General features: G+C 60.5%; 1 protein-coding gene across 1 annotated transcript in view; it reads right to left on the reverse strand.

The window, feature by feature from the left end:
* Nucleotides 1-6,015, reverse strand: part of rpf2 (ribosome production factor 2 homolog) — a 28,368-nt gene extending 22,353 nt beyond the window's left edge. The window contains exon 1 of the mRNA XM_041188522.1: nucleotides 5,903-6,015. Within this exon, the coding sequence (XP_041044456.1) occupies nucleotides 5,903-5,931 (29 nt within the window). The 5' untranslated portion in view covers nucleotides 5,932-6,015. The remainder of the gene's footprint in view (nucleotides 1-5,902) is intronic.
* Between the last annotated feature and the right edge of the window lie 15,710 nt (nucleotides 6,016-21,725).

The following is a 21,725-nucleotide window of genomic DNA, read 5'->3' on the forward strand; positions in this document are numbered from 1 at the left end:
CAACCATTGCCCCTTGATGTTCAATGGCATTATCATCACTGAATCCCCCACTAACATCTCGGGGGTTACCATTGACCAGAAACTGAACTGGACTAGCCATATAAATACTGTGGCCATAAGAGCAGGTCAGAGGCTATGAGTAACCCATCTCCTGACTCCCCAAGGCCTGTCCACCATCTACAAGGCACAAGTCAGATGGGGAAGGAAAGGGTAAAACGCCAAGAAGTATGACTAATGGGAAACAAAGCAGCAGGTTAGCATGTGGGGGCGTGGATTCAACTTCATGGAAAATTATGGAAAAACTGAAAAGAAAGGAGAGCCCAGGAGAGTCTATTAAAGTCTCCAGAACACAAAATAGGACAGAGTGTTTGGAAAGGGCTAGGAATCTAACTTCAAGCACATCAAATAAAGGGACGACAATGAGAAAGGGGACGGGAAATACAGGACTGAAGGTGTTGTATCTGAATGCACGCAGTATACGAAATACGGTAAATGAGCTTGTGGCGCAGATTGAAATTGGCAGGTATGATGTGGTGGACATCACGGAGACATGGCTGCAAGGGGATCAGGACTGGGAGCTAAATATCCAAGGATATACATCCTAGCGAAAAGATAGGCAGGTTGGCAGAGGGGGTGGGGTTGCTTTGTTAGTAAGAAATGAAATTAAATCGATAGTAAGAAACGACATAGGGTCAGATGATGTAGAATCTGTGGGTAGAATTGAGGAACCGCAAAGGTAAAAAAACCATAATGGAAGTTATGTACAGGCCTCCGAACAGTAGTCAGATTGTGGGGCACAAGATACACCAGGAGATAGAAAAGGCGTGTAAGAAAGGCAAGGTTACAGTGATCAGGAGGGATTTCAATATGCAGGTAGACTGGGAAAATTAGGTTGGTAGTAGATCCCAAGAAAAGGAATTTGTGGAATGTCTACGAGATGGCTTTTTGGAGCAGCTTGTGGTGGAGCCCACTAGGGAACAGGCAATTCTAGATTTAGTGATGTGTAATGAGGCAGATTTGATAAGGGAGCTTAAGGTGAAGGAACCCTTAGGAGGAAGTGACCATAATATGATAGAATTTACCCTGCAATTTGAAAGGAAAAAGCTGGAATCAGATGTAATGGTATTACAGTTGAATAAAGGCAACTACAGAGGCATGAGGGAGGAGCTGGCCAGAATTGACTGGGAGATGAGCCTAGCAGGAAAGACAGTGGAACAGCAATGGCAGGAGTTTCTGGGAGTAATTTGGGAGACACAGAAAAACTTCATCCCTAGGAAGAAGCATACTAAAGGGAGGATGAGGCAACATAGTCAGGGACAGCATAAAAGCTAAAGAGAAAGCATACAATGCGGCGAAGAGCAGTGGGAAACCAGGGGATTGGGAAGCCTACAAAGACCAACAGAGGACAACTAAAAAAGAAATAAGGAGGGAGAAAATTAAATATGAGGGTAAACTAGCCAGTAATATAAAAGAAGATTGCAAGAGTTTTTTTAGCTATATAAAGGGTAAGAGAGAGACAAAAGTGGACCGCTGGAAAATGACGCTGGAGAAGTAGTAGTGGGGAACAAAGAAATGGTGGAGGAACTGAATAGGTACTTTGCATCAGTCTTCACAGTGGAAGACACGAGTAACATCCCCAAAGTTCAAGAGAGTCGGGGGGCAGAGATGAGTATGGTGGCCATTACCAAGGAGAAGGTACTAAGAAAACTGCAAGGTCTGAAGGTGGATAAATCACCTGGACCAGATGGATTACACCCCAGAGTTCTGAAGGAGATAGCTGAACAGATAGTGGAGGCGTTAGTGATGATCTTTCAGGAATCACTGAAGTCAGGGAGGGTCCCAGAGGGCTGGAAAATCGCTAATGTAACCCTACGTGTAAGAAGGGAGTGAGGCAAAAGATGGGAAATTACAGGCCGATTAGCCTGACCTTGGTCGTTGGTGAGATTTTAGAGTCCACTATTAAGGATGAGATTTCAGAATACTTGGAAGTGCATGGTAAAATAGGGCAAAGTCAGCATGGTTTCATTAAGGGGAAGTCATGCCAGACAAATCTGTTAGAATTCTTTGAGGTGGTAACGAGTAGGTTAGACAAAGCAGAGCCAATGGATGTTATCTACTTGGACTTCCAGAAGGCCTTTGATAAGGTGCCGCACAGGAGGCTGCTCAGTCAGCTAAGAGACCATGGTGTTAGAGGCAAGATACTAGCATGGATAGGCAGGAGGCAGAGAGTGGGGATAAGGGGGTCCTTCTCAGGATGGCGGCCAGTGACTAGTGGAGTTCCGCAGGGACCACACTTTTCACTTTATACATTAATGATCTAGATGAAGGAACTGAGGGCATCCTGGCTAAGTTTGCAGATGATACAAAGATAGGTGGAGGGACAGGTAGTATTGAGGAGGTGGGGAGGCTGCAGAAGGATTTGGACAGGTTAGGAGAATGGGTAAAGAATTGGCAGATGGAATACAACGTGGGGAAGTATGAGGTCATGCTCTTTTGTAGGAAGAAGAGAGGCATAGACTATTTTCTAAATGGGGAGAGAATTCAGAAATCTGGAGTGCAATGGGACTTGGGAGTCCTAGTCCAGGATTCTCATAAGGTTAACTTGCAGGTTTAGTTGGTAGTTAGGAAGGCAAATGCAATGTTGGCATTTATTTCGAGAGGACTAGAATATAAAAGCAGGGATGTGCTGCTGAGGCTTTATAAGGCTCTGGTCAGACCACATTTAGGATATTGTGAGCAATTTTGGGCCCCGTATCTCAGGAAGGATGTTCTGGTCCTGGAGAGGTTCCAGAAGAGGTTCACAAGAACGATCCCAGGAATGAAAGGCTTAATATATGTTTGAGGACTCTGGGTCTATATTCGATGGAGTTTAGAAGGACGAGAGGGGGATCTGATTGAAACTTACAGAATACTGAAAGGCCTGGATAGTGGAAGTGGGGAAGATGTTTCCATTAGTAGGAGAGACTAGGACCCGAGGGCACAGACTCAGAGTAAAGGGAAGACCTTTTAGAACAGAGATGAGGAGAAACTTCTTTAGCCAGAGAGTGGTGAATCTATGGAATTCATTGCCACAGAAGGCTGTGGAGGCCAGGTCATTGAGTGTATTTAAGACCAAGACAGAAAGGTTCTTGATTGGTAAGGGGATCAAAGGTTCAGGGGAGAATGGGGTTGAGAAACTTATCAGCCATGACTGAATGGCAGAGCAGACTCAATGGGCCAAATGGCCTAATTTCTGCTCCTATGCCTTATGGAACCCTCTCCACTTGCCTGGATGAGTGTAGCTCCCACAACAGTCAAGAAGCTTGACAACGTCCAGGACAAAGCAACCGGCTTTGATTGGCACCACATCCACAAACATTCACTCCCTCCGCCACCGATGCACAGTAGCAGCAATGTGTACATCTACAAGATGCACTGCAGGAACTCACCAAGGTTCTTTTGACAGCACCTTCTAAACCCACAACCGCTACCATCTGGAAGGATAAGGGCAGTAGATAGATGGGAACACCACCACCTGAAAGTTCCCCCAAGTCACTCACCATCCTGACTTGGAAATACATTGCTGTTCTTTCATTGTCACGGGGTCTAATTCATGGAACTCCCTTCCTAACAGCACCTGACTGCAGCGATTCAGGAAGACAGCTCACCACCACCTTCTCAAGGGCAATTAGGGATGGGCCACAAATGCTGGCCCAGCCAGCGAAGCCCACATCCTGTGAATGAATTTTTAAAAGGCTGCTGTCTGCAAGGACCCAGAGCTGAAAGAAACTCATTTTGAATGCAACTGTCCAGGGTCTGTTTAAATCTATGTGATTTACTGTTGCCTTAACTGGGGTGTAACTGAAGAGTCAGATTAATTAGAAGAGATTTTTGTAGTTATTATAATAGTAATTTTGTAGGCGTATGTATGTGCTTACAATCTTTCTTGTATTAGTAAATGTTTAATTTAATTTTATAAAAAAACCTTGAGGCTCGCTGGTCTTATGACTACTGAATTCAAAGCTTGCATCTCGAAACATACAAATTGCAAAAATGGGTAAAGACAGTTTTTTCAAGTTTCTCTCTGGGATTTGAACAACTCAGCCTTTACCATCGGCTATGTCATAATACTCACCCAATGACATTCAATCGCATTACCATCGCTAAATTCCCCACTAACATTCCTGGGATTACCATTGACCAGAAACTGAACTGGACTAGCCATATAAATACTGTGGCTACAAGAGCAGGTCAGAGGCTAGAAATCCTGTGACGAGTAACTCAATTCCTGGCTCCCCAAAGCCTGTCCACCATCTACAAGGCACAAGTCAGGAGTGTGATGGAATACTCCCCACATGCCTGGATGATTGCAGCTCCAGCAGCACTCAAGGAACTAGACAGCATCCAGAAAAAAACAGCCTGCTTGATTGGCACCCCATCCATAAACAATTCACTCCCTCCACCACCGATGCACAGTGGCAGCAGTGTGTACTAGCTACAAGATGCACTGCAGGAATTCACCAAGCCTCCTTAGACAGCACCTTTCAACCCACGACCGCTAACATCTAGGAGGACAACAGCAGCAGATAGATGGGAATACCACCTGGAAGTTCCCCTCCAAGTCATTCACCATCCTGACTTGGAAATATATTGCTGTTCCTTCACTGTCACTGGATCAAAATCCTGGAACTCCCTTCTTAACAGCCCTGTGGATGGACCTACACTACAGGGACTGTAGCGGTTCAAGAAGGCAGCTCACTACCACCTTCTCAAGGGCAACTAGGAATGGACAATAAATGCTGGTCCAGCCAGCGACACCCACATCCTGCAATCAAATGAAAAAAAAAACTGTCAAATTGTCAAACAGGATTTCCCTGTCGTAAAACCTTGTTGACTGTTTTAATCATATGCTGCTTTTCTAAGTGCATTGTTTCCTTAATGATGATTCCAGCATTTTGTCAATGGCTGATGTCAGGTTAAATGGTCTGTAGCTCCCCATTTTCTCTCCCCCTACTTTCTTCAATAGTGGAGTTACATTTGCTCATTTCCAATCTGCTGGGAGCGTTCCAGAATCAAGGGAATTGGAAAATCATAGCCAGCACATTGACTATCTCCACAGCTATCTCTTTTAGAACCCTACGATGCAGGCCATTGACTCCTGGAGATTTGTCGCATTTTAGTCCTCGACTTTCTCCAATGCTTCTTCTCTGCTGATATCATTACCTTAATCTATTCGCTCTAATTAGTCCCTCAGTTAACCTCGATTTCTGGTACGTAACTTGTGAAGTCTGAAAAATATTTGTTAAATATCTCTGCCATTTCCTCATTCCCCATTATAATTTCTCCTGTCTCTGCCTTGAAAAGACTAAAGCTTACTTTAGCTACTCTTTGCCTTTTTATATACTTCCAAAAGCTTTTACAATCTGCTTTTATATTCTGACCTGGTTTATCTTTATTCTATATCCTTATCAGGTGGCCCTTTACTGGTTTCTAAAATACTCCGAATCCAAAGGCTTTCAACTATGTCTTACAACCTTACAAGCCTCCCCTTTTACTCTAATGCTATCCTTGACCTCCTGAGTAAGCTATTTCTTTCTCTCTCAATGTTTGTTTTCAATGGAAATGCAGAAAATTACACAATGCAACTCGAGTTATTAATCTACATTGGTCCTGGTCAAGCAATGTGTTGATTTTAAATTTCACATCCTTCTTTTCAAATCCCTCGATATGACCTTGCCTCTCCCTTGCTCTGTAATCTCCTCCAGCCTCTCAGCCATCTGAGATATCTGCGTTCCTCTAATTCTGATCTCTTTAGCATTCCCAATTTCAACCTCCCTGCCATTAAAACGCAGGATTCTTATGGCCCAGGAGGAGGCCATTCTGCCCATTGTGGCTGCACCAGCTCTCTGAATGAGCAACTCACCAAGTGCCATCCTCCCGTCTTCGCCCCATTACCCGGCACACGCTTCCTTTCCAGGTCACGGTCTCATGCCCTCTTGAATGCCTCGATTGAACAGCCTCGACCACACTCTCAGGCAGTCCATCCAATCCTTAAACACTTGCTATGTGAAACACGTTTTCCCCATGTGATGCCTTCAGCTGTCTCAGCCCTAAGTTCTGGGAAACACTCCCTACATCTCGCCAGCTCATTCTTCTTTAAAACACTCCTTCAAACCGACATGTGACCAAGTGAATGCACCCCTTCCCCAAAACCCTATTCTTTGGGCTCTCTCCCTCTCTCCGGGCTCTCTCTCCCCGCCTCTCCCCGGGCTCTCTCTCTCTCTCTCCCCCTCTCACCGGGCCCTCTCTCTCCCCTTCTCACCGGGCTCTATCTCTCTCCCCCTCTCTCCAGGCTCTCTCTCTCTCTCCCCCTTTCACCGGATTCTCTCTCTCTCCCCCTCTCTCCAGGCTCTCTCTCTCTCCCCCTCTCACCGGGCTCTCTCTCTCTCCCCCTCTCACCGGGCTCTCTCTCCCTCCCGCTCTCACCGGGCTCTCTCTCTCCCCCTCTCTACGGGCTCTCTCTCTCTCCCCCTCTCTACGGGCTCTCTCTCTCCCCCTCTCTACGGGCTCTCTCTCTCTCCCCCCATCTCACCGGGCTCTCTCACTTTCCCCTCTCTCCGGGCTCTCTCTCTCTCTCTACCCCCCCTCTCACCAGGCTCTCTCTCTCTCCCCCTCTTTCCGGGCTCTCTCTCTCTCTCTCCCCCTCACCCCGGGCTCTCTCTCTCCCCCCCTCTCACCGGGCTCGGTCTCTCTCTTCCCCCCCTCTCACTGGGCTCTCTCTCTCTCTCTCTCCCCGCCTCTCACCGGGCTCTGTCTCTCTCTCCCCCCTCTCTCTGGGCTCTCTCTCCCCCCTCTCACCGGGCTCTCTCTCTCCCCATCTCTCCGGGCTCTCTCTCTCCCCATCTCTCCGGTCTCTCTCTCTCACCATCTCGCCGGGCTCTCTCTCTCTCCACCCCTCTCTCCGGGCTCTCTCTCTCTCCCCACTCTCTCTGGGCTCTCTCTCTTTCCCCCCACTCTCCGGGCTCTCTCTCTCTCTTTCCCCCCTCTCACTGGGCTCTCTCTCCCCCCTCTATCTGGGCTCTCTCGCTCCCCATCTCTCCGGGCTCTCTCTCTCTCTCCCCCCTCTCACTGGGCTCTCTCTCTCTCTCCCCCCTCTCACTGGGCTCTCTCTCTCCCCCCTCTCACGGGGCTCTCTCTCTCCCCCCTCTCACGGGGCTCTCTCTCTCCCCCCTCTCACGGGGCTCTCTCTCTCCCCCCTCTCACGGGGCTCTCTCTCTCCCCCCCTCTCACCGGGCTCTCTCTCTCTCCCCCCCTCTCACCGGGCTCTCTCTCTCTCCCCCTCTCTCCGGGCTCTCTCTCTCTGCCCCCCCTCTCTCCGTCTCTCTCCCTCCGGCCTCTCTCTCTCTCTCCGTCTCCTCTCTCTTTACCCCCACTCTCCAGGACCTCTCTCTCTCCCCCCTCTCTCTCTCTCACTCTCCCCCCCTATCTCCTGGCTCTCTATCTCTCTCTCTGGGCTCTCTCTCCCCCTCTCTCCGGGCTCTCTCTCCCCCTCTCTCCGGGCTCTCTCTCTCTCTCTTTCTCCGGGCCCTCTCTCTCTCTCCGGGCTCTCTCTCTCTCTCCCCCTCTCTCCGTCTCCTCTCTCTTTCCCCCCACTCTCCAGGCCCTCTCTCTCTCTCCCCTCTCTCTGGGATCTCTCTCGCTCTCCCCCTCTCTCCGGGCTCCCTCTCCCTCTCTCTCTCCAGGCTCCCTCTCTCCCTCCGGGCTCCCTCTCTCCCTCCGGGCTCCCTCTCTCTCTCCGGGCTCCCTCTCCCTCTCCGGGCTCCCTCTCCCTCTCCGGGCTACCCCTCTCTCTCTCTCTCCGGGCTACCCCTCTCTCTCTCCGGGCTACCCCTCTCTCTCTCCGGGCTCCCTCTCTCGCTCCGGGCTCCCTCTCTCTCTCCGGGCTCCCTCTCTCTCTCCGGGCTCCCTCTCTCTCTCCGGGCTCCCTCTCCCTCTCCGGGCTCCCTCTCCCTGTCCGGGCTCCCTCTCCCTCTCTCTCTCTCCGGGCTCCCTCTCCCTCTCTCTCTCCGGGCTCCCACTCTCTCCCTCTCTCTCTCCGGGCTCCCTCTCTCTCCCTCTCTCTCTCCGGGCTCCCTCTCTCTCTCTCTCTCTCTCCGGGCTCCCTCTCTCTCTCCGGGCTCCCTCTCCCTCTCTCTCTCCGGGCTCCCTCTCCCTCTCTCTCTCCGGGCTCCCTCTCCCTCTCTCTCTCCGGGCTCCCTCTCCCTCTCTCTCTCCGGGCTCCCTCTCCCTCTCTCTCTCCGGGCTCCCTCTCCCTCTCTCTCTCCGGGCTCCCTCTCCCTCTCTCTCTCCGGGCTCCCTCTCCCTCTCTCTCTCCGGGCTCCCTCTCCCTCTCTCTCTCCGGGCTCCCTCTCCCTCTCTCTCTCCGGGCTCCCTCTCCCTCTCTCTCTCCGGGCTCCCTCTCCCTCTCTCTCTCCGGGCTCCCTCTCCCTCTCTCTCTCCGGGCTCCCTCTCCCTCTCTCTCTCCGGGCTCCCTCTCCCTCTCTCTCTCCGGGCTCCCTCTCCCTCTCTCTCTCCGGGCTCCCTCTCCCTCTCTCTCTCCGGGCTCCCTCTCCCTCTCTCTCTCCGGGCTCCCTCTCCCTCTCTCTCTCCGGGCTCCCTCTCCCTCTCTCTCTCCGGGCTCCCTCTCCCTCTCTCTCTCCGGGCTCCCTCTCCCTCTCTCTCTCCGGGCTCCCTCTCCCTCTCTCTCTCCGGGCTCCCTCTCCCTCTCTCTCTCCGGGCTCCCTCTCCCTCTCTCTCTCCGGGCTCCCTCTCCCTCTCTCTCTCCGGGCTCCCTCTCCCTCTCTCTCTCCGGGCTCCCTCTCCCTCTCTCTCTCCGGGCTCCCTCTCCCTCTCTCTCTCCGGGCTCCCTCTCCCTCTCTCTCTCCGGGCTCCCTCTCCCTCTCTCTCTCCGGGCTCCCTCTCCCTCTCTCTCTCCGGGCTCCCTCTCCCTCTCTCTCTCCGGGCTCCCTCTCCCTCTCTCTCTCCGGGCTCCCTCTCCCTCTCTCTCTCCGGGCTCCCTCTCCCTCTCTCTCTCCGGGCTCCCTCTCCCTCTCTCTCTCCGGGCTCCCTCTCCCTCTCTCTCTCCGGGCTCCCTCTCCCTCTCTCTCTCCGGGCTCCCTCTCCTCTCTCTCTCCGGGCTCCCTCTCCCTCTCTCTCTCCGGGCTCCCTCTCCCTCTCTCTCTCCGGGCTCCCTCTCCCTCTCTCTCTCCGGGCTCCCTCTCCCTCTCTCTCTCCGGGCTCCCTCTCCCTCTCTCTCTCCGGGCTCCCTCTCCCTCTCTCTCTCCGGGCTCCCTCTCCCTCTCTCTCTCCGGGCTCCCTCTCCCTCTCTCTCTCCGGGCTCCCTCTCCCTCTCTCTCTCCGGGCTCCCTCTCCCTCTCTCTCTCCGGGCTCCCTCTCCCTCTCTCTCTCCGGGCTCCCTCTCCCTCTCTCTCTCCGGGCTCCCTCTCCCTCTCTCTCTCCGGGCTCCCTCTCTCTCTCCGGGCTCCCTCTCTCTCTCCGGGCTCCCTCTCCCTCTCCGGGCTCCCTCTCCCTCTCCGGGCTCCCTCTCCCTCTCCGGGCTCCCTCTCCCTGTCCGGGCTCCCTCTCCCTCTCTCTCTCTCCGGGCTCCCTCTCCCTCTCTCTCTCCGGGCTCCCACTCCCTCTCTCTCTCCGGGCTCCCTCTCTCTCTCTCTCCGGGCTCCCTCTCTCTCTCCGGGCTCCCTCTCCCTCTCTCTCTCCGGGCTCCCTCTCCCTCTCTCTCTCCGGGCTCCCTCTCCCTCTCTCTCTCCGGGCTCCCTCTCCCTCTCTCTCTCCGGGCTCCCTCTCCCTCTCTCTCTCCGGGCTCCCGCTCCCTCTCACTCTCCGGGCTCCCTCTCCCTCTCTCTCTCCGGGCTCCCTCTCCCTCTCTCTCTCCGGGCTCCCTCTCCCTCTCTCTCTCCGGGCTCCCTCTCCCTCTCTCTCTCCGGGCTCCCTCTCCCTCTCTCTCTCCGGGCTCCCTCTCCCTCTCTCTCTCCGGGCTCCCTCTCCCTCTCTCTCTCCGGGCTCCCTCTCCCTCTCTCTCTCCGGGCTCCCTCTCCCTCTCTCTCTCCGGGCTCCCTCTCCCTCTCTCTCTCCGGGCTCCCTCTCCCTCTCTCTCTCCGGGCTCCCTCTCCCTCTCTCTCTCCGGGCTCCCTCTCCCTCTCTCTCTCCGGGCTCCCTCTCCCTCTCTCTCTCCGGGCTCCCTCTCTCTCTCCGGGCTCCCTCTCCCTCTCTCTCTCCGGGCTCCCTCTCCCTCTCTCTCTCCGGGCTCCCTCTCCCTCTCTCTCTCCGGGCTCCCTCTCCCTCTCTCTCTCCGGGCTCCCTCTCCCTCTCTCTCTCCGGGCTCCCTCTCCCTCTCTCTCTCCGGGCTCCCTCTCCCTCTCTCTCTCCGGGCTCCCTCTCCCTCTCTCTCTCCGGGCTCCCTCTCCCTCTCTCTCTCCGGGCTCCCTCTCCCTCTCTCTCTCCGGGCTCCCTCTCCCTCTCTCTCTCCGGGCTCCCTCTCCCTCTCTCTCTCCGGGCTCCCTCTCCCTCTCTCTCTCCGGGCTCCCTCTCCCTCTCTCTCTCCGGGCTCCCTCTCCCTCTCTCTCTCCGGGCTCCCTCTCCCTCTCTCTCTCCGGGCTCCCTCTCCCTCTCTCTCTCCGGGCTCCCTCTCCCTCTCTCTCTCCGGGCTCCCTCTCCCTCTCTCTCTCCGGGCTCCCTCTCCCTCTCTCTCTCCGGGCTCCCTCTCCCTCTCTCTCTCCGGGCTCCCTCTCCCTCTCTCTCTCCGGGCTCCCTCTCCCTCTCTCTCTCCGGGCTCCCTCTCCCTCTCTCTCTCCGGGCTCCCTCTCCCTCTCTCTCTCCGGGCTCCCTCTCCCTCTCTCTCTCCGGGCTCCCTCTCCCTCTCTCTCTCCGGGCTCCCTCTCCCTCTCTCTCTCCGGGCTCCCTCTCCCTCTCTCTCTCCGGGCTCCCTCTCCCTCTCTCTCTCCGGGCTCCCTCTCCCTCTCTCTCTCCGGGCTCCCTCTCCCTCTCTCTCTCCGGGCTCCCTCTCCCTCTCTCTCTCCGGGCTCCCTCTCCCTCTCTCTCTCCGGGCTCCCTCTCCCTCTCTCTCTCCGGGCTCCCTCTCCCTCTCTCTCTCCGGGCTCCCTCTCCCTCTCTCTCTCCGGGCTCCCTCTCCCTCTCTCTCTCCGGGCTCCCTCTCCCTCTCTCTCTCCGGGCTCCCTCTCCCTCTCTCTCTCCGGGCTCCCTCTCCCTCTCTCTCTCCGGGCTCCCTCTCCCTCTCTCTCTCCGGGCTCCCTCTCCCTCTCTCTCTCCGGGCTCCCTCTCCCTCTCTCTCTCCGGGCTCCCTCTCCCTCTCTCTCTCCGGGCTCCCTCTCCCTCTCTCTCTCCGGGCTCCCTCTCCCTCTCTCTCTCCGGGCTCCCTCTCCCTCTCTCTCTCCGGGCTCCCTCTCCCTCTCTCTCTCCGGGCTCCCTCTCCCTCTCTCTCTCCGGGCTCCCTCTCCCTCTCTCTCCGGGCTCCCTCTCTCTCTCTCTTCGGGCTCTCCCTCTCTCTCTCCGGGCTCCCTCTCTCTCTCCGGGCTCCCTCTCTCTCTCCGGGCTCCCTCTCTCTCTCCCTCTCCGGGCTCCCTCTTTCTCTCTCTCTCCGGGCTCCCTCCCTCTCTCTCTCTCTCCGGGCTCCCTCCCTCTCTCTCTCTCTCCGGGCTCCCTCTCCCTCTCTCTCTCCGGGCTCCCTCTCCCTCTCTCTCCGGGCTCCCTCTCTCTCTCTCTTCGGGCTCTCCCTCTCTCTCTCCGGGCTCCCTCTCTCTCTCCGGGCTCCCTCCCTCTCTCCGGGCTCCCTCTCTCTCTCCCTCTCCGGGCTCCCTCTTTCTCTCTCTCTCCGGGCTCCCTCCCTCTCTCTCTCTCTCCGGGCTCCCTCCCTCTCTCTCTCTCTCCGGGCTCCCTCCCTCTCTCTCTCTCTCCGGGCTCCCTCCCTCTCTCTCTCTCTCCGGGCTCCCTCCCTCTCTCTCTCTCTCCGGGCTCCCTCCCTCTCTCTCTCTCTCAGGGCTCCCTCCCTCTCTCTCTCTCTCCGGGCTCCCTCCCTCTCTCTCTCTCTCCGGGCTCCCTCCCTCTCTCTCTCTCTCCGGGCTCCCTCCCTCTCTCTCTCTCTCCGGGCTCCCTCCCTCTCTCTCTCTCTCCGGGCTCCCTCCCTCTCTCTCTCTCTCCGGGCTCCCTCCCTCTCTCTCTCTCTCCGGGCTCCCTCCCTCTCTCTCTCTCTCCGGGCTCCCTCCCTCTCTCTCTCTCTCCGGGCTCCCTCCCTCTCTCTCTCTCTCCGGGCTCCCTCCCTCTCTCTCTCTCTCCGGGCTCCCTCCCTCTCTCTCTCTCTCCGGGCTCCCTCCCTCTCTCTCTCTCTCCGGGCTCCCTCCCTCTCTCTCTCTCTCCGGGCTCCCTCCCTCTCTCTCTCTCTCCGGGCTCCCTCCCTCTCTCTCTCTCCGGGCTCCCTCCCTCCCTCTCTCTCCGGGCTCCCTCTCTCCCTCTCTTCGGGCTCCCTCTCTCTCTCTCTCTTCGGGCTCCCTCTCTCTCTCTCTTCGGGCTCCCTCTCTCTCTCTCTTCGGGCTCCCTCTCTCTCTCTCTCTTCGGGCTCCCTCTCTCTCTCTCTTCGGGCTCCCTCTCTCTCTCTCTTCGGGCTCCCTCTCCCTCTCCGGGCTCCCTCTCCCTCTCCCTCTCCGGGCTCCCTCTCCCTCTCCGGGCTCCCTCTCTCTCTCCGGGCTCTCTCTCTCTCTTCGGGCTCTCCCTCTCTCTCTCCGGGCTCCCTCTCTCTCTCCGGGCTCCCTCTCTCTCTCCGGGCTCCCTCTCTCTCTCCGGGCTCCCTCTCTCTCTCCGGGCTCCCTCTCTCTCTCTCTCTCCGGGCTCCCTCTTTCTCTCTCTCCGGGCTCCCTCCCTCTCTCTCTCTCTCCGGGCTCCCTCCCTCTCTCTCTCTCTCCGGGCTCCCTCCCTCTCTCTCTCTCTCCGGGCTCCCTCCCTCTCTCTCTCTCTCCGGGCCTCCCTCCCTCTCTCTCTCTCTCGGGCTCCCTCCCTCTCTCTCTCTCTCCGGGCTCCCTCCCTCTCTCTCTCTCTCCGGGGCTCCCTCCTCTCTCTCTCCTCTCCGGGCTCCCTCCCTCTCTCTCTCTCTCCGGGCTCCCTCCCTCTCTCTCTCTCTCTCTCTCCGGGCTCCCTCCCTCTCTCTCTCTCTCCGGGCTCCCTCCCTCTCTCTCTCTCTCCGGGCTCCCTCCCTCTCTCTCTCTCTCCGGGCTCCCTCCCTCTCTCTCTCTCTCCGGGCTCCCAACCTCTCTCCTCTCTCTCCGGGCTCCCTCCCTCTCTCTCTCTCTCCGGGCTCCCTCCCTCTCTCTCTCTCTCCGGGCTCCTCCCTCTCTCTCTCTCTCCGGGCTCCCTCCCTCTCTCTCTCTCTCCGGGCTCCCTCCCTCTCTCTCTCTCTCCGGGCTCCCTCCCTCTCTCTCTCTCTCCGGGCTCCCTCCCTCTCTCTCTCTCTCCGGGCTCCCTCCCTCTCTCTCTCTCTCCGGGCTCCCTCCCTCTCTCTCTCTCTCCGGGCTCCCTCCCTCTCTCTCTCTCTCCGGGCTCCCTCCCTCTCTCTCTCTCTCCGGGCTCCCTCCCTCCCTCTCTCTCCGGGCTCCCTCTCTCCCTCTCTTCGGGCTCCTTCTCTCTCTCTCTCTTCGGGCTCCCTCTCTCTCTCTCTTCGGGCTCCCTCTCTCTCTCTCTCTTCGGGCTCCCTCTCTCTCTCTCTTCGGGCTCCCTCTCTCTCTCTCTCTTCGGGCTCCCTCTCTCTCTCTCTTCGGGCTCCCTCTCTCTCTCTCTTCGGGCTCCCTCTCCCTCTCCGGGCTCCCTCTCCCTCTCCGGGCTCCCTCTCCCTCTCCCTCTCCGGGCTCCCTCTCCCTCTCCGGGCTCCCTCTCTCTCTCCGGGCTCCCTCTCTCTCTCCGGGCTCCCTCTCTCCCTCTCTCTCTCCGGGCTCCCTCTCCCTCTCCCTCTCCGGGCTCCCTCTCTCCCTCTCCCTCTCCGGGCTCCCTCTCCCTCTCCCTCTCCGGGCTCCCTCTCCCTCTCCGGGCTCCCTCTCCCTCTCCGGGCTCCCTCTCTCTCTCCGGGCTCCCTCTCTCCCTCTCTCTCTCCGGGCTCCCTCTCTCTCTCTCTCCGGGCTCCCTCTCTCTCTCTCTCTCCGGGCTCCCTCTCTCTCTCTCTCTCCGGGCTCCCTCTCTCTCTCTCTCTCCCCGGGCTCCCTCTCTCTCTCTCTCTCCCCGGGCTCCCTCTCTCTCTCTCTCTCTCTCTCTCCGGGCTCCCTCTCTCTCTCTCTCTCCGGGCTCCCTCTCTCTCTCTCTCCGGGCTCCCTCTCTCTCTCTCTCTCCGGGCTCCCTCTCTCTCTCTCTCTCCGGGCTCCCTCTCTCTCTCTCTCTCCGGGTTCCTCTCTCTCTCCCCGGGCTCCCTCTCTCTCTCCCTGGGCTCCCTCTCTCTCTCCCCGGGCTCCCTCTCTCTCTCCCCGGGCTCCCTCTCTCTCTCCCCGGGCTCCCTCTCTCTCTCTCTCCGGGCTCCCTCTCTCTCTCTCTCTCTGGGCTCCCTCTCTCTCTCTCTCTCCGGGCTCCCTCTCTCTCTCCGGGCTCCCTCTCCCTCTCCCTCTCCGGCTCCCTCTCTCCCTCTCCCTCTCCGGGCTCCCTCTCCCTCTCCCTCTCCGGGCTCCCTCTCCCTCTCCGGGCTCCCTCTCCCTCTCCGGGCTCCCTCTCTCTCTCCGGGCTCCCTCTCTCCCTCTCTCTCTCCGGGCTCCCTCTCTCTCTCTCTCCGGGCTCCCTCTCTCTCTCTCTCCGGGCTCCCTCTCTCTCTCTCTCTCCGGGCTCCCTCTCTCTCTCTCTCTCTCTCCCCGGGCTCCCTCTCTCTCTCTCTCTCCCCGGGCTCCCTCTCTCTCTCTCTCTCTCTCCGGGCTCCCTCTCTCTCTCTCTCTCCGGGCTCCCTCTCTCTCTCTCTCTCCGGGCTCCCTCTCTCTCTCTCTCTCTCCGGGCTCCCTCTCTCTCTCTCTCTCCCGGTTCCCTCTCTCTCTCCCGGGCTCCCTTCTCTCTCTCCCGGGCTCCCTCTCTCTCTCCCCGGGCTCCCTCTCTCTCTCTCTCCGGGCTCCCTCTCTCTCTCTCTCTCTGGGCTCCCTCTCTCTCTCTCTCTCTGGGCTCCCTCTCTCTCTCTCTCTCCGGGCTCCCTCTCTCTCTCTCTCTCCGGGCTCCCTCTCTCTCTCTCTCCGGGCTCCCTCTCTCTCTCTCTCCGGGCTCCCTCTCTCTCTCTCTCTCCGGGCTCCCTCTCTCTCTCTCTCCGGGCTCCCTCTCTCTCTCTCCGGGCTCTCTCTCTCTCCGGGTTCCCTCTCTCTCTCCCCGGGCTCCCTCTCTCTCTCCCCGGGCTCCCTCTCTCTCTCTCCGGGCTCCCTCTCTCTCTCTCCGGGCTCCCTCTCTCTCTCTCTCCGGGCTCCCTCTCTCTCTCCGGGCTCCCTCTCTCTCTCTCTCCGGGCTCCCTCTCTCTCTCTCTCCGGGCTCCCTCTCTCTCTCTCTCCGGGCTCTCTCTCTCTCCGGGCTCCCTCTCTCTCTCTCTCTCCGGGCTCCCTCTCTCTCTCTCTCTCCGGGCTCCCTCTCTCTCTCTCTCTCCGGGCTCCCTCTCTCTCTCTCTCTCCGGGCTCCCTCTCTCTCTCTCTCTCCGGGTTCCCTCTCTCTCTCCCCGGGCTCCCTCTCTCTCTCCCCGGGCTCCCTCTCTCTCTCTCTCCGGGCTCCCTCTCTCTCTCCCCGGGCTCCCTCTCTCTCTCTCTCCTGGCTCCCTCTCTCTCTCTCACTCTCCGGGCTCCCTCTCTCTCTCTCTCTCCGGGCTCCCTCTCTCTCTCTCTCCGGGCTCCCTCTCTCTCTCTCTCTCTCCGGGCTCCCTCTCTCTCTCTCTCCGGGCTCCCTCTCTCTCTCTCTCCGGGCTCCCTCTCTCTCTCTCCGGGCTCTCTCTCTCTCCGGGTTCCCTCTCTCTCTCTCCGGGCTCCCTCTCTCTCTCCGGGCTCCCTCTCTCTCTCTCTCTCCGGGCTCCCTCTCTCTCTCTCCGGGCTCCCTCTCTCTCTCTCTCTCCGGGCTCCCTCTCTCTCTCTCCGGGCTCCCTCTCTCTCTCTCCGGGCTCCCTCTCTCTCTCTCTCTCGGGCTCCCTCTCTCTCTCTTCCGGGCTCCCTCTCTCTCTCTCTCCGGCTCCTCTCTCTCTCCGGGCTCCCTCTCTCTCTCTCTCTCCCGGCTCCCTCTCTCTCTCTCTCTCTCCGGGCTCCCTCTCTCTCTCTCTCTCCGGGCTCCCTCTCTCTCTCTCTCTCCGGGTTCCCTCTCTCTCTCCCCGGGCTCCCTCTCTCTCTCCCCGGGCTCCCTCTCTCTCTCCCCGGGCTCCCTCTCTCTCTCCCCGGGCTCCCTCTCTCTCTCTCTCCGGCTCCCCTCTCTCTCTCTCTCTCTGGGCTCCCTCTCTCTCTCTCTCTCCGGGCTCCCTCTCTCTCTCTCTCTCCGGGCTCCCTCTCTCTCTCTCTCCGGGCTCCCTCTCTCTCTCTCTCTCTCCGGGCTCCCTCTCTCTCTCTCTCCGGGCTCCCTCTCTCTCTCTCTCCGGGCTCCCTCTCTCTCTCTCCGGGCTCTCTCTCTCTCCGGGTTCCCTCTCTCTCTCTCCTCCCCGGCTCCCCTCTCTCTCCCCCGGGCTCCTCTCTCCTCTCTCCGGGCTCCCCTCTCTCTCTCGGGCTCCCCCTCTCTCTCTCTCTCCGGGCTCCCTCTCTCTCTCCGGGCTCCCTCTCTCTCTCTCTCCGGGCTCCCTCTCTCTCTCTCTCCGGGCTCCCTCTCTCTCTCTCTCCGGGCTCTCTCTCTCTCCGGGTTCCCTCTCTCTCTCCCCGGGCTCCCTCTCTCTCTCTCTCCGGGCTCCCTCTCTCTCTCTCTCCGGGCTCCCTCTCTCTCTCTCTCCGGGCTCCCTCTCTCTCTCTCCGGGCTCCTCTCTCTCCGGTTCCCTCTCTCTCTCCCCGGGCTCCCCTCTCTCTCTCTCTTCGGCTCTCCCTCTCTCTCTCCGGGCTCCCTCTCTCTCTCTCCGGCTCCCTCCCCTCTCTCCGGGCTCCTCTCTCTCTCCGGGCTCCCTCTCTCTCTCTCTCTCGCGCTCCCTCTCTCTCTCTCTCTCTCCTCCGCGCTCCCTCCCTCTCTCTCTCTCTCTCCCGCTCCCTCCCTCTCTCTCTCTCTCCCGCTCCCTCCCTCTCTCTCTCTCTCTCCCGCTCCCTCCCTCTCTCTCTCTCTCCCGCTCCCTCCCTCTCTCTCTCTCTCTCCCGCTCCCTCCCTCTCTCTCTCTCTCCGGGCTCCCTCTTTCTCTCTCTCTCTCCGGGCTCCCTCCCTCTCTCTCTCTCTCCGGGCTCCCTCTTTCTCTCTCTCCGGGCTCCCTCCCTCTCTCTCTCTCTCCGGGCTCCCTCCCTCTCTCTCTCTCTCCGGGCTCCCTCCCTCTCTCTCTCTCTCCGGGCTCCTCCCTCTCTCTCTCTCTCCGGGGCTCCCTCCCTCTCTCTCTCTCTCCGGCTCCTCCCTCTCTCTCTCTCTCCGGGCTCCCTCCCTCTCTCTCTCTCTCCGGGCTCCCTCCCCTCTCTCCTCTCCTCCGGGCTCCCTCCCTCTCTCTCCTCTCCGGGCTCCCTCCCTCTCTCTCTCTCTCCCGGGCTCCCTCCTCTCTCTCTCTCTCCGGGCTCCCTCCCTCTCTCTCTCTCTCCGGGCTCCCTCCCTCTCTCTCTCTCTCCGGGCTCCCTCCCTCTCTCTCTCTCTCCGGGCTCCCTCCCTCTCTCTCTCTCTCCGGGCTCCTCCCTCTCTCTCTCTCTCCGGGCTCCCTCCCTCTCTCTCTCTCTCTCCGGGCTCCCTCCCTCCCTCTCTCTCTCCGGGCTCCCTCCCTCTCTCTCTCTCTCCCGGGCTCCCTCCCTCTCTCTCTCTCTCCGGGCTCCCTCCCTCTCTCTCTCTCTCCCGGCTCTCCTCCCTCTCTCTCTCTCTCCCGGGCTCCCTCCCTCTCTCTCTCTCTCCGGGCTCTCCCCCTCTCTCTCTCTCTCTCCGGGCTCCCTCCCTCTCTCTCTCTCTCCGGGCTCCCTCCCTCTCTCTCTCTCTCCGGGCTCCCTCCCTCTCTCTCTCTCTCCGGGCTCCCTCCCTCCCTCTCTCTCCGGGCTCTCTCTCTCTCCGGGTTCCCTCTCTCTCTCCCCGGGCTCCCTCTCTCTCTCCCCGGGCTCCCTCTCTCTCTCTCTCCCGGGCTCTCCTCCTCTCTCTTCCTCCGGGCTCCCTCTCTCTCTCTCCGGGCTCCCTCTCTCCTCTCTCCGGGCCCCTCTCTCTCTCTCTCCCGGGCTCCCCTCTCTCTCTCCCCGGGCTCCCTCTCTCTCTCTCCCCCGGGCTCCCTCTCTCTCTCTCTCCGGGCTCCCTCTCTCTCTCTCCGGCTCCCTCTCTCTCCGGGCTCCCTCTCTCTCTCCCCGGGCTCCCTCTCTCTCTCCCCGGGCTCCCTCTCCCTCTCTCTCTCCGGGCTCCCTCTCCCTCTCTCTCTCCGGGCTCCCTCCCCTCTCTCTCTCCGGGCTCCCTCTCCCTCTCTCTCTCCGGGCTCCCTCTCCCTCTCTCTCTCCGGCTCCCTCTCCCTCTCTCTCTCCGGGCTCCCTCTCCCTCTCTCTCTCCGGGCTCCCCTCCCTCTCTCTCTCCGGGCTCCCTCTCCCTCTCTCTCTCGGGCTCCCTCTCCCTCTCTCTCCGGGCTCCTCTCCCTCTCTCTCTCCGGCTCCCTCTCCCTCTCTCTCTCTCCGGGCTCCCTCTCCCTCTCTCTCTCCTCCGGGCTCCCTCTCCCCTCTCTCTCCCGGGCTCCCTCTCCCTCTCTCTCTCCGGGCTCCCTCTCCCTCTCTCTCTCCGGGCTCCCTCTCCCTCTCCCTCTCTCTCTCCGGGCTCCCTCTCCCTCTCTCTCTCCGGGCTCCCTCTCCCTCTCTCTCTCCGGGCTCCCTCTCCCTCTCTCTCTCCGGGCTCCCTCTCCCTCTCTCTCTCCCGGGCTCCCTCTCCCTCTCTCTCTCCGGGCTCCCCTCTCCTCTCTCTCTCCCGGGCTCCCTCTCCCTCTCTCTCTCCGGGCTCCCTCTCCCTCTCTCTCCTCCGGGCTCCCTCTCCCTCTCCTCTCTCCGGGCTCCCTCTCCCTCTCTCTCTCCGGGCTCCCTCTCCCTCTCTCTCTCCGGGCTCCCTCTCCTCTCTCTCTCCGGCTCCCTCTCCCTCTCTCTCTCCGGGCTCCCTCTCCCCTCTCTCTCCGGGCTCCCTCTCCCTCTCTCTCTCCCGGGCTCCCTCTCCCTCTCTCTCTTCCGGGCTCCCTCTCCCTCTCTCTCTCCGGGCTCCCTCTCCCTCTCTCTCTCCGGGCTCCCTCTCCCTCTCTCTCCTCCGCTCCCTCTCCCCTCTCTCTCCGGGCTCCCCTCTCCCCCTCTCTCTCCGGGCTCCCTCTCCCCCTCTCTCTCCGGCTCCCTCTCCCCTCTCTCTCTCCGGGCTCCCTCTCCCTCTCTCTCTCTCCGGGCTCCCTCTCCCCTCTCTCTCCGGGCTCCCTCTCCCTCTCTCTCTCTCGGGCTCCCTCTCCCTCTCTCTCTCCGGGCTCCCTCTCCTCTCTCTCTCCGGGCTCCCTCTCCCTCTCTCTCTCCGGCTCCCTCTCCCTCTCTCTCTCCGGGCTCCCTCTCCCTCTCTCTCTCCGGGCTCCCTCTCCCTCTCTCTCTCCGGGCTCCCTCTCCTCTCTCTCTCCGGGCTCCCTCTCCCTCTCTCTCTCCGGGCTCCCTCTCCCTCTCTCTCTCCGGGCTCCCTCTCCCTCTCTCTCGTCCGGGCTCCCTCTCCCTCTCTCTCTCCGGGCTCCCTCTCCTCTCTCTCTCCGGGCTCCCTCTCCCCTCTCTCTCCGGGCTCCCTCTCCCTCTCTCTCTCCGGGCTCCCTCTCCCTCTCTCTCTCCCTCCGGGCTCCCTCTCCCTCTCTCTCTCCGGGCTCCCTCCCTCTCTCTCTCCCGGCTCCCTCTCCCTCTCTCTCTCCGGCTCCCTCTCCCTCTCTCTCTCCGGGCTCCCTCTCCCTCTCTCTCTCCGGGCTCCCTCTCCCTCTCTCTCCTCCGGGCTCCCCTCCCTCTCTCTCTCCTCCTCTCCTCTCCCTCTCCTCTCTCTCTCCGGGCTCCCTCTCCCTCTCTCTCTCCGGGCTCCCTCTCCCTCTCTCTCTCCGGGCTCCCTCCCTCTCTCTCTCTCTCCGGGCTCCCTCTCCCTCTCTCTCTCCGGGCTCCCTCTCCCTCTCTCTCTCCGGCTCCCTCCTCTCCCTCTCTCTCTCCGGCTCCCTCTCCCTCTCTCTCTCCGGGCTCCCTCTCCCTCTCTCTCTCCGGGCTCCCTCTCCCTCTCTCTCTCCGGCTCCCTCTCCCTCTCACTCTCTCTCCGGCTCCCCTCTCCCTCTCTCTCTCCGGCTCCCTCTCCCTCTCTCTCTCCGGGCTCCCTCTCCCTCTCTCTCTCCGGGCTCCCTCTCCCTCTCTCTCTCCGGGCTCCCTCTCCCTCTCTCTCTCCGGGCTCCCTCTCCCTCTCTCTCTCCGGCTCCCCTCCCTCTCTCTCTCCGGGCTCCCTCTCCCTCTCTCTCTCCGGGCTCCCTCTCCCTCTCTCCTCTCCGGCTCCCTCTCCTCTCTCTCTCCGGGCTCCCTCTCCCTCTCTCTCTCTCCGGGCTCCCTCTCCCTCTCTCTCTCTCCGGGCTCCCTCTCCCTCTCTCTCTCTCCGGCTCCCTCTCCCTCTCTCTCTCCGGGCTCCCTCTCCCTCTCTCCTCTCCGGCTCCCTCTCCCTCTCTCTCTCCGGCTCCCTCTCCCTCTCTCTCTTTCCGGGCTCCCTCTCCCTCTCTCTCTCCTTCTCCGGGCTCCCTCCCTCTCTCTCTCCGGGCTCTCTCTCCGGGCTCTCTCTCTCCGGGCTCCCTCTCCCTCTCTCTCTCCGGGCTCCCTCTCCCTCTCTCTCTCCGGGCTCCCTCTCCCTCTCTCTCTCCGGGCTCCCTCTCCCTCTCTCTCTCCGGCTCCCTCTCCCTCTCTCTCTCCCGGGCTCCCTCCTCCCTCTCTCTCTCCCGGCTCCCTCTCCCTCTCTCTCTCCGGGCTCCCTCTCCCTCTCTCTCTCCGGGCTCCCTCTCCCTCTCTCCTCCCCCTCCCCCTCTCCCTCTCTCCTCCGGGCTCCCTCTCCCTCTCCTCTCCCTCTCTCTCTCCGGGCTCCCTCTCCCTCTCCTCTCCGGGCTCCCTCTCCCTCTCTCTCTCCGGGCTCCCTCTCCCTCTCTCTCTCCGGGCTCCCTCTCCCTCTCTCTCTCTCCGGGCTCCCTCTCCCTCTCTCTCTCCGGGCTCCCTCTCCCTCTCTCTCTCCGGGCTCCCCACTCCCTCTCTCTCGCTCCCACTCCCTCTCTCTCGCTCCCACTCCCTCTCTCTCGCTCCCACTCCCTCTCTCTCGCTCCCACTCCCTCTCTCTCGCTCCCACTCCCTCTCTCTCGCTCCCACTCCCTCTCTCTCGCTCCCACTCCCTCTCTCTCTCCGGGCTCCCTCTCCCCTCTCTCTCCGGGCTCCCTCTCCCTCTCTCTCTCCGGGCTCCCTCTCCCTCTCTCTCTCCGGCTCCCTCTCCCTCTCTCTCTCCGGGCTCCCTCTCCCTCTCTCTCTCCGGGCTCCCTCTCCCCTCTCTCTCTCCGGGCTCCCCTCCCCCTCTCTCTCTCCGGGCTCCCTCTCCCTCTCTCTCTCCGGCTCCCTCTCCCTCTCTCTCTCCGG

The sequence above is a fragment of the Carcharodon carcharias genome, chromosome 5 (assembly GCF_017639515.1).
Source record: "Carcharodon carcharias isolate sCarCar2 chromosome 5, sCarCar2.pri, whole genome shotgun sequence".
NCBI lineage: Eukaryota > Metazoa > Chordata > Chondrichthyes > Lamniformes > Lamnidae > Carcharodon > Carcharodon carcharias.